Genomic DNA, 14,023 nt, shown 5'->3' on the forward strand with positions numbered 1-14,023 from the left:
TGCATTGAGCACTCCTTATACTGTTAACCAAGCCTCCTTAACAATCTAACGTTTCTATGGCAACCCTGTTTCCCTGTTCATAGCTGACTTGTTTTATTTCATAGTATTTACTTGTGCTGATTACCTAGTGTTTGCCTGTGTGAGTCCTATCAGCTTCAGCTGGTAAGTCTGCAGTAATGCTGTCCCATGCCCTGCTTTACACTGCATGTGAGGTCACATGGTGTGTAAAAGGAACCTCTGAATGAAGTCTCCTGGGATATCAGTGGTGTGCTGTAGGAAGTCCTGATATCAGATAGATAAGCACATAGTGGGCCGTAAATCGGGGCAGATCTGGGAATGCTCAGTAACATCATTCTAAGGGACAAAAAGGATTACAACCATACTAAGCAAGTAAGGAGATATCTACAAGCAGTGTTCATTAGGGTTTTTATGCTGATTTAGATGGGGCAAAGTTGGGGGGGGGGGGGGTTTACAACCACTTTAAGAGTCTGTGTCCGACAGTCATTTAATGATATTTCACCTTCTACATCACATCCATGAACATAAGAGAAATTTAATTTTTTCCCCCCAATTTTAATATATTTAAGTTTAACGGAAGCAGCACCCAAACCTCTATACCCCTTTATACCAGTTACCAGACTGCCCATAGGCATTGCCGCATTTTTCTTCCTAGTGTGGTCCTTGTAGGTGGCGCTATAGCCCTATGGTCGAATGTGAAGAGGCTGTGTCTAACTCTGAGCAAGGGATTTTACTAGGAGTAACAAAAAAAATTCTGTTCTTTTAAAGTCCCCCAGAATAGCTGTAAAACGCAATAAGGATTCTTATCCTTCCCCATTCTACCTCTACTCAAATAGGAAATGCTGGATTGGCAGAGAGTAAACCTCTTCCACAATTGGCATTAAAGTAAGTTTGAAAACTGCTTATTGCTGTTGATGACAGGAAATGTAAATGTAGATTAATGATGGCAAAGTTTTGTAATACAAACCATGAATTCAAATTTTTTTTCTGTTGTACACAGCTGTTAGAGGCACCATGATAGAAGCACAGATTATTGTTGGGACCCCAGGAACCGTCATGGATTGGTGCTTGAAGCTTAAGCTTGTGAATCCCGAGAACATTTGTGTGTTTGTATTAGATGAAGCAGATGTCATGATTGGTGTTCAGGGTTATTCCGACCATAGCATGCGTGTGAAGAGGTGAGTACATGTTGGCATTTTAACTGATATTCAACGGAGTTTGCAATTAAAGGTTTCCTTGAAAGCACGATTGCACCGATGCCAATTTATTTATTTTTTACGTACATACAAATTTTCTGACAGAAAAAAGTATTTTCCCTTTCGCTGATGTGTGCTAATGAGGCTGCACTGATGAGACTCTAATAGGATTGGGTGTCACGGATGATGCCGCAATGAAGGGTTTTGATGGGGGTGGCACTGATGAGGCCCGAATATGCAGCAGCACAGATGAGTACTGATGGGGGCCACTGATTTGTGGCACTGACTGATGGACACTGATATGCGGCACTGATGGCTGGCACTTATGGGCACGGGTAGGTGACATTTATTTGCAGCACTGATCGGTGGTACTGATGGCTGGCACGTAATGGTGGGCACTGATAGGTGGAACTGTTTGACAGTGGCACTGAATAATGCAGCACTAATTGCTGGCAGCTTGGCATGATGAAATAAAAACGTGATCACAAGAGCCCATCTTTATGCACCCTGCACTCGGCCACAGTAAGCCTAGTCAGAATGCAGCAGCAGACATCTTGTTACACCCAGCCCATATAGTTGGTGAACTATATGGGCTAGGTGTAACGATGTCCGCAAATACTCAGTATTGGTGCAACCCTACTTGAAAGGCCATTGCACACAATATTGACTGCAAACTTGTCATCTACTTGACGCTTGAAAAAGTCTTTACTCATGAGAAGAAACCACAAGATGTATGCTGTTTAGCTTTAGTCAGAACAGTCTACTAGTTCTGGTTTCCCTTAGCTTTACCCATCTGCAGTCACCTGTCTGTTCTGTGGTTAAAGGTGCTGTTATTGTAGAGTGCAGGTAACAAGTGGGTAAGCCTGCTTTAACCATTTCAATACTACTGGGCACTTTTACCCTCTTTCTGCTCAGACCAGCTTTCAGAGCAAACACTTTGAATGACACTTAGTCGTGCTACACTGTACTGTTATATAATTTTGCAAATAGGTTTTTTTTTTTTTTTTTGGCCCAAAATTTATACTGCTACAGATATTTGGTAAGAATAACCCAAATTGGTATATTTAGTCTGACATTTTGGTCTACATTCTTCAAGCTATGCTACGGATCATTGAAAATTGATCAATCCTGAGGTACTGACTGCCCCACCATGACCCCTTTTTTGTCAAGACAGTCCAACGTATTATTATTTTTTGTTTATTTTTTTTTGTTTTTTTTTCTTCAGTTTTCTCATGCATGGCATAGACCTACTTGCAATTGCACCCCAAAACCCATTTTGCTACTCATTTTGAGTATGGAAATGCCACATGTGAGACTTATCCACAGTTTGACCACATACTATCACTACTGATCACATTTTTGGAGGCCCAGGGCAGTGCAACACCCACAATTACCCCATTTTGGAAAGCGAACACCCCATTGTATATTGAGGTATATTGAGTCTTTTGAGCATTTTGTTCACACATTTTACAAAAACTTGTGGGAAAGGCTATATATAAAGTGACAATATTTCTTATATTCACCGACAGACACAGCTCCTCTCTGTAACTAAATGGGTTTGTTAGCCTGCCACTAGGAGAAACTAGGCAAAATTGTAACACAATACACAGAATTGTCAGTACCGCCCAGGGGGCGGACCCTGTGCTATTTTGCCTAGTGAAGGAGAATGACCTAGGAACCCTGCGGGCCCTTCGGTCAATTTTTTATTTATTTTTTGCAGGACCTGTGCTTTTGCGCATGATTGATCCTGAGATCTTCTATCAACTGCCAGCTGGTTGACAGGCTGGTTAAGTTATCCCTGTAGTCCCCCCAGTCCGGCCATCGAGCGTGTGCACTTCGCAGCTACGGCTCGGCAGGCCACGACATACCTCAGCTCCAGAAGTGGTCGATGAGCTTCAATGCTCCGGGGTATACCAGGCCAGCAGCCACCCTGTATCTCCACAGGAGTGGGTCTGTGATGGAATGTCTCCCAGCTCTTCAGGACTGGCAAGTACAGCTCTCCCTGCTTCGGTGGGGTGAGCAGCTGGGCATTCCCTGGGAGGTTGATTCGGGGGCCACCTCTCCTCCTTCTCCTCCCTCACGTCCCTATCTCTGCCCCCATCAAAACTGCCCCCACTATATCCCGGGGGTGGAAAATTGGCAGACGGACTATCTGAGTCGACAAATGCTGGATCCAGCAGAATGGGCATTGCATCCAGAGATATTCAGACTGCTGTGCCTGAAGTTGGGCACACCAGTTGTGGATCTATTGGCCTCCTGTCTCAATCGGAAGGTGCTAAGATTCTTGTCCAGGACGAGATCCATGGTCAGACACGCTGGTGGCTCCCTGGGATCAGTACCAGCTGATCTACGCCTTTCCTCCACTAAAACTCTTGCCACGTCTGCTTCGCAGAGTGGAAGCCGAGGGGATTCCAGTAATCCTAGTTGCCCCAGATTGGCCTCAGCGGCCCTGGTATGCAGACCTGGTGCGTCTGGGGGCAGACGCTCCCTGGCGACTGCCACTGCGAGAGGACCTCCTATCTCAAGGTCCAATCTTTCACCCTGCTTTACCATTGCTGGCTTTAATGGCATGGCTATTGAGAGCCAGGTGCTGAGGAACCGGGGTCTGTCGGACTCTGTGATTCCAACTATGTTGAGGGCGCGGAAATCTTCACGGAAGATATATCATCGTACCTGGAAGGCCTACATCTCCATGTGTGAGGAGAAAGGATGGCATCCACGTTCCTTTTCTATATACAGGATCCTGCTGTTTCTTCAGCAAGGAGTAGACCAGAAGTTGGCGTTAAGCACCATTAAGGGGAAAATTTCTTTTTTTTTTTTTTTCCCAGCGACCCCTGGCGTCTCACTTTTTAGTGAGCACCTTCGTTCAGGGGGTATGACATGTAGTCCCTCCAGTGCGTCCGTTACCCCCATGGGATTTGAACCTGGTGTTTGCACTTCAAAAGCCGCCATTTGAAAACATCAGGGAGATTCCCCTGTTGACTTTCCCAAAAAATGGTCTTTCTAGTGGCCATCACTTCGGCCAGGAGGGTTTCGGAATTGGCGACCTTGTCATGCAAGTTGCCTTACCTGGTCATTCACAGGGATAAGTTGGGGTTTGCATCTGCAACAGTCTTTTCTACCCAAGGTGGTCTCTGCTTTTCCTATCAATGAGGACATTGTATTACCATTGTTGTGTCCTTGGCTGAAGTACCCCAAAGAGGTGGCTCTTCACGCTCTATGTGGTTAGGGCTCTGAAGGTGTACTTGTCTGCCACAGCTTCCTTTTGGAAGTCAGACTTGCTGTTTGTTTCGGTGGCTGGTCCAAAGAAGGGTATGGCGGTCTCGGCGGCCACCGTTTCCAGGTGTATCAGACAGATTGTAGTACGAGCCTACGCCTTGAAGGGGCAGGTGCCCCCCTTTCCGGTCACGGCCCATTCTACTAGGGCAATCGAAATGTCTTGGGCCTTCCGATACCAAGCCTCGGTCGCTCAAATGTGTAAGGCGGTGACCTGGTCTGTCCATACGTTTACCAAGTTCTACAAGGTAGACGTCAGTGCATTGGCTGATGCCTGTTTTGGCCGCAAAGTTTTGCAGGTGGCGGTGTAGTTGCAATTGAGTTTTTATTTTATTTTATTTTTCCTAGTTTTTCGATAAAAATGCAGTACTGTTAATGCACTGTTGCATTATTTCCGCAATTGGTTGAGGTCTTGGGGATCACTCCTGTTGAGGATACCCGGTTACGTGGTGGTTTTTCCACACACTACTGTTTTTGTTTTTTTGTTGTGGGTTTAGTTTCACTAGTTCCCACTTGCCATGGTGGATGAAGTTTTTTATGCTGTCTTTTTCTCACCCCTCGTTTGGCACTGCTTGGGTTTGTCTCATTTAAAGAGGAGCTGTCGGTCGGTGAATATAAGAGAACATAGGATTTTTGTACTCAACGTAAAATACTTTTCTTTGTAATTCACCGACCGACACAGCACCCGCCCCTCTTTTTCTCTAAGTTATACTGCTTGACGTACTGGAGCTGCTGGGGCAGCAGGGAGGGTTGTTGGCACAGGGTCCGCCCCCTGGGCGGTACTGACAATTCTGTGTTAACATTTTTGCCTAGTTTCTCCTAGTGGCAGGCTAACAAACCCATTTAGTTAGAGAGGAGCTGTCGGTCAGTGAAATACAGAGAAGGGTTTTACGGTGAGTACAAAAAGCCTATTTTTCTAACCGCATGGACATGCCAAGAATTACACCCTAAAATACATTCTGGTACTCATCCCATTTAAAGGGTTACCATAAACACTGTATAGAAAACAATGTACTAAAATGGTCGTCTCTAAATGTGGTAAGTGGTGAATATAGCATAGTACAGGCGGTCCCCAGGTTATAAACAAGATGGGGACTGTAGGTTTAAGTTGAATGCTTTTTTTTTTTTTTTTTTTTTTTTTTTTTTTGTAGCTCCAGACAGATTTAAGGTTTTTGGATAGTACAGGGAAGGGTTAACACCCCTGTAACATTGTTTTGCTGTCTGTGTCCCTGTTCAGAAGATTTCACCTCACTTTCTGTCCCAATGACAATTGGATTTTGAAAATTTTGGCTTGGTGATAAAGGATCAGTGGAGGTACCTTTTCCCATAATTTTTACAGAAGTGAATTTCCCTTCCTAGGGGTAGATTTCCTCTCAATTCCTGTTGTCTCCCTCTGTAAGTAGGAGTGACTTGTAAGTTGGATGTTTGTAACTAGGACTGTGGTCATCAACCCTGTCCTCAGGCCCACTAACAGACCATGTTTTATGTATTACCTTGGGGAGATGCAGACTAGAATACTGCAATCACTGAGCAGCAAATGATATCACTTGTGATGTATTTCAGTTATCTTGCAAACCTTGCCTGCTAGTGTGCCCTGAGGACAGTGTTGATCACTGAACTAGGGGACTGCCTGTATAGTAACCTACTGCAGTTCATTCCAAAAAGCCAAGCAAGCTTAACCTACTGATTTGTGACTGCCCCATAGCACGATGCAATGTTCATTGACTAGGAAGTAGAACAAAGGGGGAACTAAAGATTACCTGTGGTTGGAGGAGACCATTGGTCCAGGAAGCGGGCAAGAGACATGGTTAAGACAGCTTTTTAGAGTCTTCGATCTGCTTCTGTAGGTCGCATGCTCTCGGGAAAATGGCGGTCTTGAAGTCTGCTCACAAAATCCGTTTTCTGGGGGCAGATTTGCTGGTAGATAAGAGATGGGACTATTTCTTCTATACATTTGAGGAAGGTGGTGGGTCTCACCATGGATTTGGTGTCTGTGGCATGTGCATTATAAAATATTAACAAAAGATTCTCCTGCGCTAGTGAGAAGGGCCTTAGTAAGGGTGGTAGTATTTCTTGATTGTGTGTGTAAAGTCATCTTGCATGCCCCGCTGACTGGGGGAAGTCCAAAGTGCTATATAAAAGAAAAGGAAGGTGCGTGTCCTGATGCATGAATCGTTAACTGCTTGCCGACTAGGCCATAGCTGAAAGACTGCTACAGTGCGGTTGGCTTATTCTGGGAGGACGTCTGTTTGTCCTCCCCATAATCTTGCTCCTGCATGGATCGCAGTAAATGGCTGCTGCTAGCGGCCATTTATCACTTGTTCTCTCCGTCAAATGACGGAGCAATCACTTGTAAACCGGCGTCATGTCATGCAATACATTTTAACAGACTTTTTTTTTAACAGAATTTTCAGTCTTTTGATAGCACAAAAAATGAAAAACCCAGCGGTGATTAAATACCACCAAAAGAAAGCTCTACTTGTGTGAAAAAAGGCAAACATTTCAAATGGGTACAGTGTTGCATGGCTGAGTAATTGTCATTCAAAGTGAGCGCTGAAAATTGGTCTGGTTAGGAAGGGTGTTTAAGCGCCCATTGGTTAATGGAAATGCTACATATTTAAACAGTTAAACACTTGGTAGATATAAGGTCATATACACACAAGGCATACGTGAATGATTTCCAACCCATTTCAAGGGTTTTACTCTTCATCAGAGCTGAATCTGATCTGTTAAAATATGTATAAGTAGAGGAGGCTGGGTCGGTAAGTGTAGCATTACATAGGTGGTATAGCTTTGTGGGCGGTTTCTCCTTCACTGTAGGGATTATCCTTCTGCATCACAGCAATGTAGGAGGGATGTATACATATAAGATCGTCTGGTCTTGGCAAACCCTCTACTGAGGTCTCCACGAGTAAGAAAAGAACGGCTGAACACCACAGGAATGTTCCAACGATTTTATTTAAAAAAAATGACAAATGACAGCCAACAAAGACAGTGTCTGAACCCAGGAGGTGATGCATGCGTTTCACACTGACCTCAGTGCTTATTCAAACTTACGGCAAATGAAGAGGATAAATTGCTACTGTTGCTAAATAGGGCTGTAATCTGTTGAAAGCTTGGCTGGGACTATGGCTTTTGGAAATTTCCACTGTAGTGTGACTGGGTGGTGGATGGGACAGTCTTGCCTTTCCATTTCATGGTCATGTTCCTCAGACTTGCTGATTTTATCAAGCAGAGGATCGGTGGGCAGGGGAGGATGACCTAGAGAAATCTTCCTTAAAACCATTAAAGCGGTTGTATACCTGCTGAATTTTTTCTTTTTTTTGCTCACCTGCAAAGGAAAAGGCATAATGAGCTAGTATGTACCACATACTAGCTCATTATGAAATACTTTAGAACGAGGCCCCGACATCTGTCCCGATCCACGCCAAGGGAGCTGACATGTTCCCTCTGCGTTTCTTCCGGGTATCGCGGCTCCAGCGCTGAGTGGCCGGAGCCGCGATATCGTCACTCCCACGCATGCGCGGGAGATTTCTCTCCGGCAGGGTCCGGCGTCTGCCGGGAATCCCCTGTGCACTTGCACCGCTACAGTCAGCGGCGCATTGCGAGGGGAATATCTCCTAAACCGTACAGGTTTAGCAGATTTTTCTTTTTTTTTTTTTTTTTACCTACAGGTAAGCCTCATTATAGGTAAAAGTTCCCAATTTGACTATACAACCACTTTAAGTCTAGAATACTTGGGTCTGATCATAGAGCAGAAAAGTATTTTTGCCACAAGTAAAGATCAGCGCCATAAAGGAGCTGGTTCCGGGTCATCAAAGCAAAGAGACCCTCCTATTCCCCTGTGCATGAGGTAGTTGGGGACGATGGTGCTTCGTTCAAAGCCATTCCCTATGCTCAGTTTCAATCGAGACTGCTGCAACACTGTATCCTATCCGCTTGGAACAAAAATGTCCAAGCCTTAGACCTCCCAATGCATCTATCTCCAAGGGTGCGCCAGAGCCTCAGTTGGTTAGCCAAGAATCTGCAGAAGGGGCAAATCCTCACCGTTCACATGGAAAGTGGTAACAGATGCCAGCCTTTCGGGTTGGGGAGCAGTTCTGCAGGAGGCGACTGCCCAGGGGAAGTGGTCCAGAAGGACCTTGCCCATCAATATTCTAGAGATTCGGGCAGCACGCTTGGCCCTGAGGGCCTGGACATGCAGATTACAGAATTATCCTGTCGGTCCAATGTGACAATGCCATGACAGTTGCCTATATAAATCACCAGGGGGGCACAAAAAGTCTTGCAGTCCAGAGAGGTAAACCATATCCTAGCTTGGGCAGACAATGGTGTTCCTTGCCTATCGACGGTCTTCATTCCAGGAATAGAAAATTGGCAGGTGGACTACTTGAGTTGCCAGCAGTTCCTGACAGAATGGTCCCTTCACCCTGATCTTCCTGGCAATATGGCAGAGATGGGGGTCCCAGACATAGACCTATTCACGTCCAGGTTCAACAAAAAGATTGACAACTTTGTGTCAAGAACAAGGGGAACCTCTAGTATGCAGGACAGATGCCTTGGTGACCCTGTGGGATCAATTTTCACTGATTAATGCTTCCCCTCCTATTCTGCTTCCACAATGACTTTACAGGACCAAGCAGGAAAGTCGGTGGTTCTTGTGGCCCATAAGATCTTGGTATGCAGAGATCGTACATTTGGCGGTAGGGGACCCATGGACCCTTCCAACCACGTCCAGACCAGCTCTTGCAGGGTTTGGTATTCCAGCCTACCTTACATTTAATGGTTTGGCTATTGAAACCCACATTCTGAGGAAGTGTGGGCTATCTGGATCAGTTGTATCTAATTTTGGCACCTGCTGATTGGCTTCCACCTTCCACTGTGTAATGAATGATGCATTCGTCTGAAGAGCATGAGCTTTGAGACTTGCTGGCTCAATCACCAGATGAAAATAGCTTAAAAACGAATGCAGCCATCACATCTAAGATTGGTAAGCTGCAATGTTTTTGAGCTTAATACTGCTTTGATTTGTCTTCATTTCTGCCTGGATTATAGCATTAAGGAAATGCAGTTCTATTACCGTTCTGTCCTTGGGCAGACCTGTACCTCAAATGTAACGTGATTGAAAAAATTGATTTGGGTACAAAAATATTTGTTCTCCTTTTTCCCCACCAGAGTAATGCCACAGACGTGTCAAATGCTCCTGTTTTCTGCCACCTTTGAAGAGACGGTGTGGGCTTTTGCTGAGAGGCTTGTGCCTAGTCCTAACATCATAAAGCTTAAGAAAGAAGAAATGACCCTGGACAACATTCTGCAATTTTATGATGCCTGTGAGGACAAAGAAGAAAAGTACAATGCGCTGAGGAACATTTATGGCGTAGTCACCATTGCTCAAGCAATTGTGTTTTGCAGGGTAAGAATTTTCTTTACCTCGTGTGCTTTTTATTAACTATTCACATTCAAAATGATGCTGGTCGTTTAACACTTTTTTTGCTGCCAGTGTGTACAGCAGACGGGAGGGCGGTGTATGCAAAGAGCAGTCTGTATAGGGAGGGGTCAGTGCATACATACAGGCTGTTGATTGCTCTGAATGTAATTGCCAGCTTTTGTCACCAGGTGACCCCACCATTTTAGCAGCAGGCCAAATGACCACTCGTACTCTGGCACCAGTCATTACAGAAATATTGCACTCAGAGCTGGCAAATGACATGGCCTCTATGTACACTTTGCCCTCACTGTAAACACCGCTCCTCTCCCCCTGCCCCTCTCCTTGCACACACTGACTACCCCTTGAAACAGAGGACCTGTCTTTATGCTATCACATAGTGGGCTCTTGATCCCCCTATGTGATGGCAATAGTCATGTTCACTTGTCTAACGGCACTTCCTCCCCAGGCCAATTTTCAGCTTTCAGCGCTGTCACACTGACAATTGTGCAATGACAAAATGCAACACTACCCATATGAATTCATCCTTTTACTGTTGTGAGCTTAAATGTACAGCCGGTCTGTTTTACATTCAACTGTCCATAGGAGAGCAGGCGTGTCCACTCTACATAAACTAAGGGGGCATGGACCGGTCTACTCGCTCCACTCATGTAGATGTGTCATAAAATTTGTCTTGTCTGTTCTCATCAATGTGTGGTGTTTTTTATTTTTATTTTATTTTTTTCAGACTCGCAGGACAGCCAAATGGCTTGCTTGTGAAATGGCGAAGGACGGGCACAAGGTAGAGTTGCTGAGTGGAGAGCTTTCCGTAACAGAGCGAGCCTGTGCTATACAGAACTTCCGTGATGGCAAAGTCAAGGTCTTGATCACCACAAATGTCTGCGCTCGAGGTAAATTGTTCCTCACAAGCGACTTAACTCCCGTCCTCCCACCAGCTCAGCTAATTCCACATTCCTCCTCTCAGCAGTGACTCAAAAGCTCAGATCCCCCTGCCACCTCCTCTAAAACTCAGGAGCTCAGCTCATCTTGCTGCTCCCCCTCCATGCAGTAACTCAGCAGTTCAGTTCAACCAGCTCTCCTTCCAAGCAGAAGTTACCCAGCAGCTCAATATGAATATTCAGAAGGATGGATCCAAGGCTGTCTCGGCTTCCTCCCACAGGTGCTTCTCACATTCAAGGCGAGCTCCCTCGCATGGTGAGAAGCACCTGCGGGCTCACTCCCGTGATACAGCCTGCAGCTATAGCAGCTCGCTGTATCACACGGCCCCGCTCCGCGTCAGTGGATGCGATTGACAGCAGCGTGAGCCAATGGCTGCGCTGCTTTCCATCCACTCCAGCCAATCAGCGGCCAGGCTGAACGGAGGAAAGGACGGCGGGGCTGAGCGCAGGATTTTCGAGGGGTGAGGTAAGTAAAACGGGGGGGGGGGCTGGGGGTGCCAGCACTGTCAGATGTTTTTTCACCTTAATGCATAGAATGCATTAAGGGGAAAAAACATTTACCTTTACAACCCCTTTAATGTCTCTAGCTTGGCCACACTTCTGTGACCCCCACCCAACCACCACCCCAGCAGCAAATATGGACCTTTCTATAAACCTCTCCAAATTCACTCCCCTCCCTCTCAGCGGGGGGTGCGTAGCCTTGTTGGGCTATCATTACAGGTGTTACTCTGCATAGCTTGTGACAAACTAAAGGTTTTTTTTTTGTGGTGGTTCTGTGCTTCTATAGAACTAGTCAGCCTGATATCACGATTGTAATTTTCCATTTATTTTTTTTTAGGAATAGATGTGGAACAGGTGTCAATCGTCATAAATTTTCACCTGCCAGTGGACATGGATGATCAGGTTGATTTTGAGACGTACCTGCACCGTATTGGCCGCACCGGAAGATTTGGAAAGAAAGGCATCGCCATTACACTAATTGAGAAATGTTGGCTATACATGCTGCATGACATAGAAGACTATTTTCGTGAGTGGTCCTTCATATTTTATAAGAAATTGTGTTTTTTTTTTTCTCTCAAATCGACTTTCAGGACAACCCTGGAGAGCGTAGCTCCACCTTCTCAGGAAACTCATGCTAACCCCTCCTCTTCCACCATGGCCTCAGTTATTTGTGTTTCCTCCATGGTGGAAGCATGTGCCTAGAACCAGGGAGCTGTGCTCTCTCCAGGGTTGAGGAGTGCAGGCTTAGCAATTGTTTTTTGGTGTCCTGTGACCAGCCAGCAGCACCCAGGGGTGGGGGGGTATCCCAGTGTCCCCGGTCTCTTCATCTCAGGGGAGTTGGGATCCTCAGGAGGCGTGTGTCATTGTGCCTGTATTCCACTTGTTTGTGTTGCTCCGGAGATGGCTCTGGTTATCGGACGGGGGTCGCTGCAGGTCAGCGGCATGTCCCTGCGTTCAGATCCATGTCTTGGCCAACAAGAGCGTTGTTTCCGGTGACACAGACTTCCTGAGGGGGTGTGGCGCTGCTGGTTCTGAGCGCCTGGAACGCAGGGACTAGGGGGCAGGTTAGGTGACCGGCGCTTCCATTTCCGGCCAGCACTGATGATGCGGCAGCCATGAAATTAAAAAAACCTGTAGGTTTTTCATTCAGATTGCTGTTTTCCCTCTGCAACATGGATGAGAGCAAAACAGCCATGGCGGAGACGGGCACCCCTAGCATGGTGAAAAGCTGACATACAGTGGGACGCAATATCTCCAAGTCGGTTTGTGAAAAGTATTATTACTCAAGGTTACAGGCTAGAATTTTTTTTTTTTTTCTTTCAGAGCCACCCCCGAGCAGATTTTGTGACAGCCCTACCAAGAGATCAGGAAAACTTCTGCAATGATGAGCCTACTACAGGCTCTGATTCAGCAAGAAGTAATCATCCAGGTCCCAAAAAATCAGGAGGGCAGGGGCTTTTACACTCATATTTTCCTGGTGAAGAAGCCCTTAGGGAAGTACCGTCTCTGATCTTGAACGTGAAAATCTTGAACAAATCAATATGGTACAAACACTTCAGGATGTACATGATTTTTCGATTAAAAAATAGTTGACCCCAGGTTGTTTCATGGCATCCCTGGATTTGAGAGATGCTTATCTTCATGCGTCGATAAATCAGGCTTCTCATCAGTTTCTACGCCTGACAGTGGATCTGGGTAACTCACTATGGCATCTCCAATTCAGGGCTCTGCCATTCAGACTTTCATCCTCCCCCAGAATCTTTAAAAGATTATGGCAGAAGCTCTGGAACCTCTGAAGTTGAAGGGGATTTCAGTCCCTTGGACGACTCCAGGGAACCGGTCCTAGCAAACCTCAAGGCCTCCCAGTCTCTCCTCAAAAGTCTGGGATGGCTCCTGAATTTGGAAAAATCAAATCTGGTACCCTCACAGGAGATGACGTTTTTGGGCTATACCATAAACTCTGCGCTTCAGAAAGTTTTTCTGCTGCAGGAAAAGAGAAGATCGAATCAGCAGTGAAACAAGTTCAGAACATGGCAGTGACGGTCAGGTCAGCTATGGCAATGTTAGGTCTGCTTACAGTATTGATCCCTGCCATTAAATGAGCCAGGTTACACTCCAGACCCCTTCGGTTAAACATTATGCGCAGTTGGTCCTACCAGGAACCACTAGAGAAGCAGATAAAAAAAATTCCCCAAAAGTGAAAAAAAAACAAAAACCCTCTGGTGGTGGAGAAATCCAGCCAATCAAAAGGCCTTTCTTGGGTCTTTGCCATGGACAAGTGGCTAACAACGGACGCAAGTGCCTGGGGTTGGGGAGCCAACCTGGATGATCAGACTTCTGGTCCAAAGCAGAAGCCCAAATATCTTCAAACTGGTGGGAATTGAAGGCAATTTTTCTGCGTCTTTTAGCCTTTCAACAGGTATTGAAGGGCCATCATGTTCAGGTGCTGTCAGACAACACAACTGCAGTAGCCTACATCAGTGATATCCAAACTGTGGCCCTCCAGCTGTTACAGAACTACACGTCCCATAAAGCATTGTAAAACTCTGACATTCTGACATGACTAGGCATGATGGCAATTATAGTTCCTGAACAACTGGATTGCCGGCGTTTGGAGCCTCCTGGCCAGTGTAATGAAACGGGGGGGG

The 14,023-nt window shown here is 45.9% G+C and overlaps 1 protein-coding gene across 1 annotated transcript in view; it reads left to right on the forward strand.

Annotated features, from left to right (window-relative positions):
* LOC143934407 (ATP-dependent RNA helicase DDX25-like) overlaps positions 1 to 14,023 on the forward strand; it is a 66,563-nt gene that overhangs the window by 45,676 nt on the left and 6,864 nt on the right. The window contains exons 8-11 of the mRNA XM_077457995.1: positions 1,019 to 1,196; positions 9,666 to 9,903; positions 10,664 to 10,826; positions 11,713 to 11,901. Of these exons, the coding sequence (XP_077314121.1) occupies positions 1,019 to 1,196; positions 9,666 to 9,903; positions 10,664 to 10,826; positions 11,713 to 11,901 (768 nt within the window). The remainder of the gene's footprint in view (positions 1 to 1,018; positions 1,197 to 9,665; positions 9,904 to 10,663; positions 10,827 to 11,712; positions 11,902 to 14,023) is intronic.

This window comes from Lithobates pipiens, unplaced genomic scaffold, assembly GCF_037356315.1.
Source record: "Lithobates pipiens isolate NorthernLeopardFrog02 unplaced genomic scaffold, aLitPip1_a1.2 Scaffold_27, whole genome shotgun sequence".
Taxonomy (NCBI): domain Eukaryota; kingdom Metazoa; phylum Chordata; class Amphibia; order Anura; family Ranidae; genus Lithobates; species Lithobates pipiens.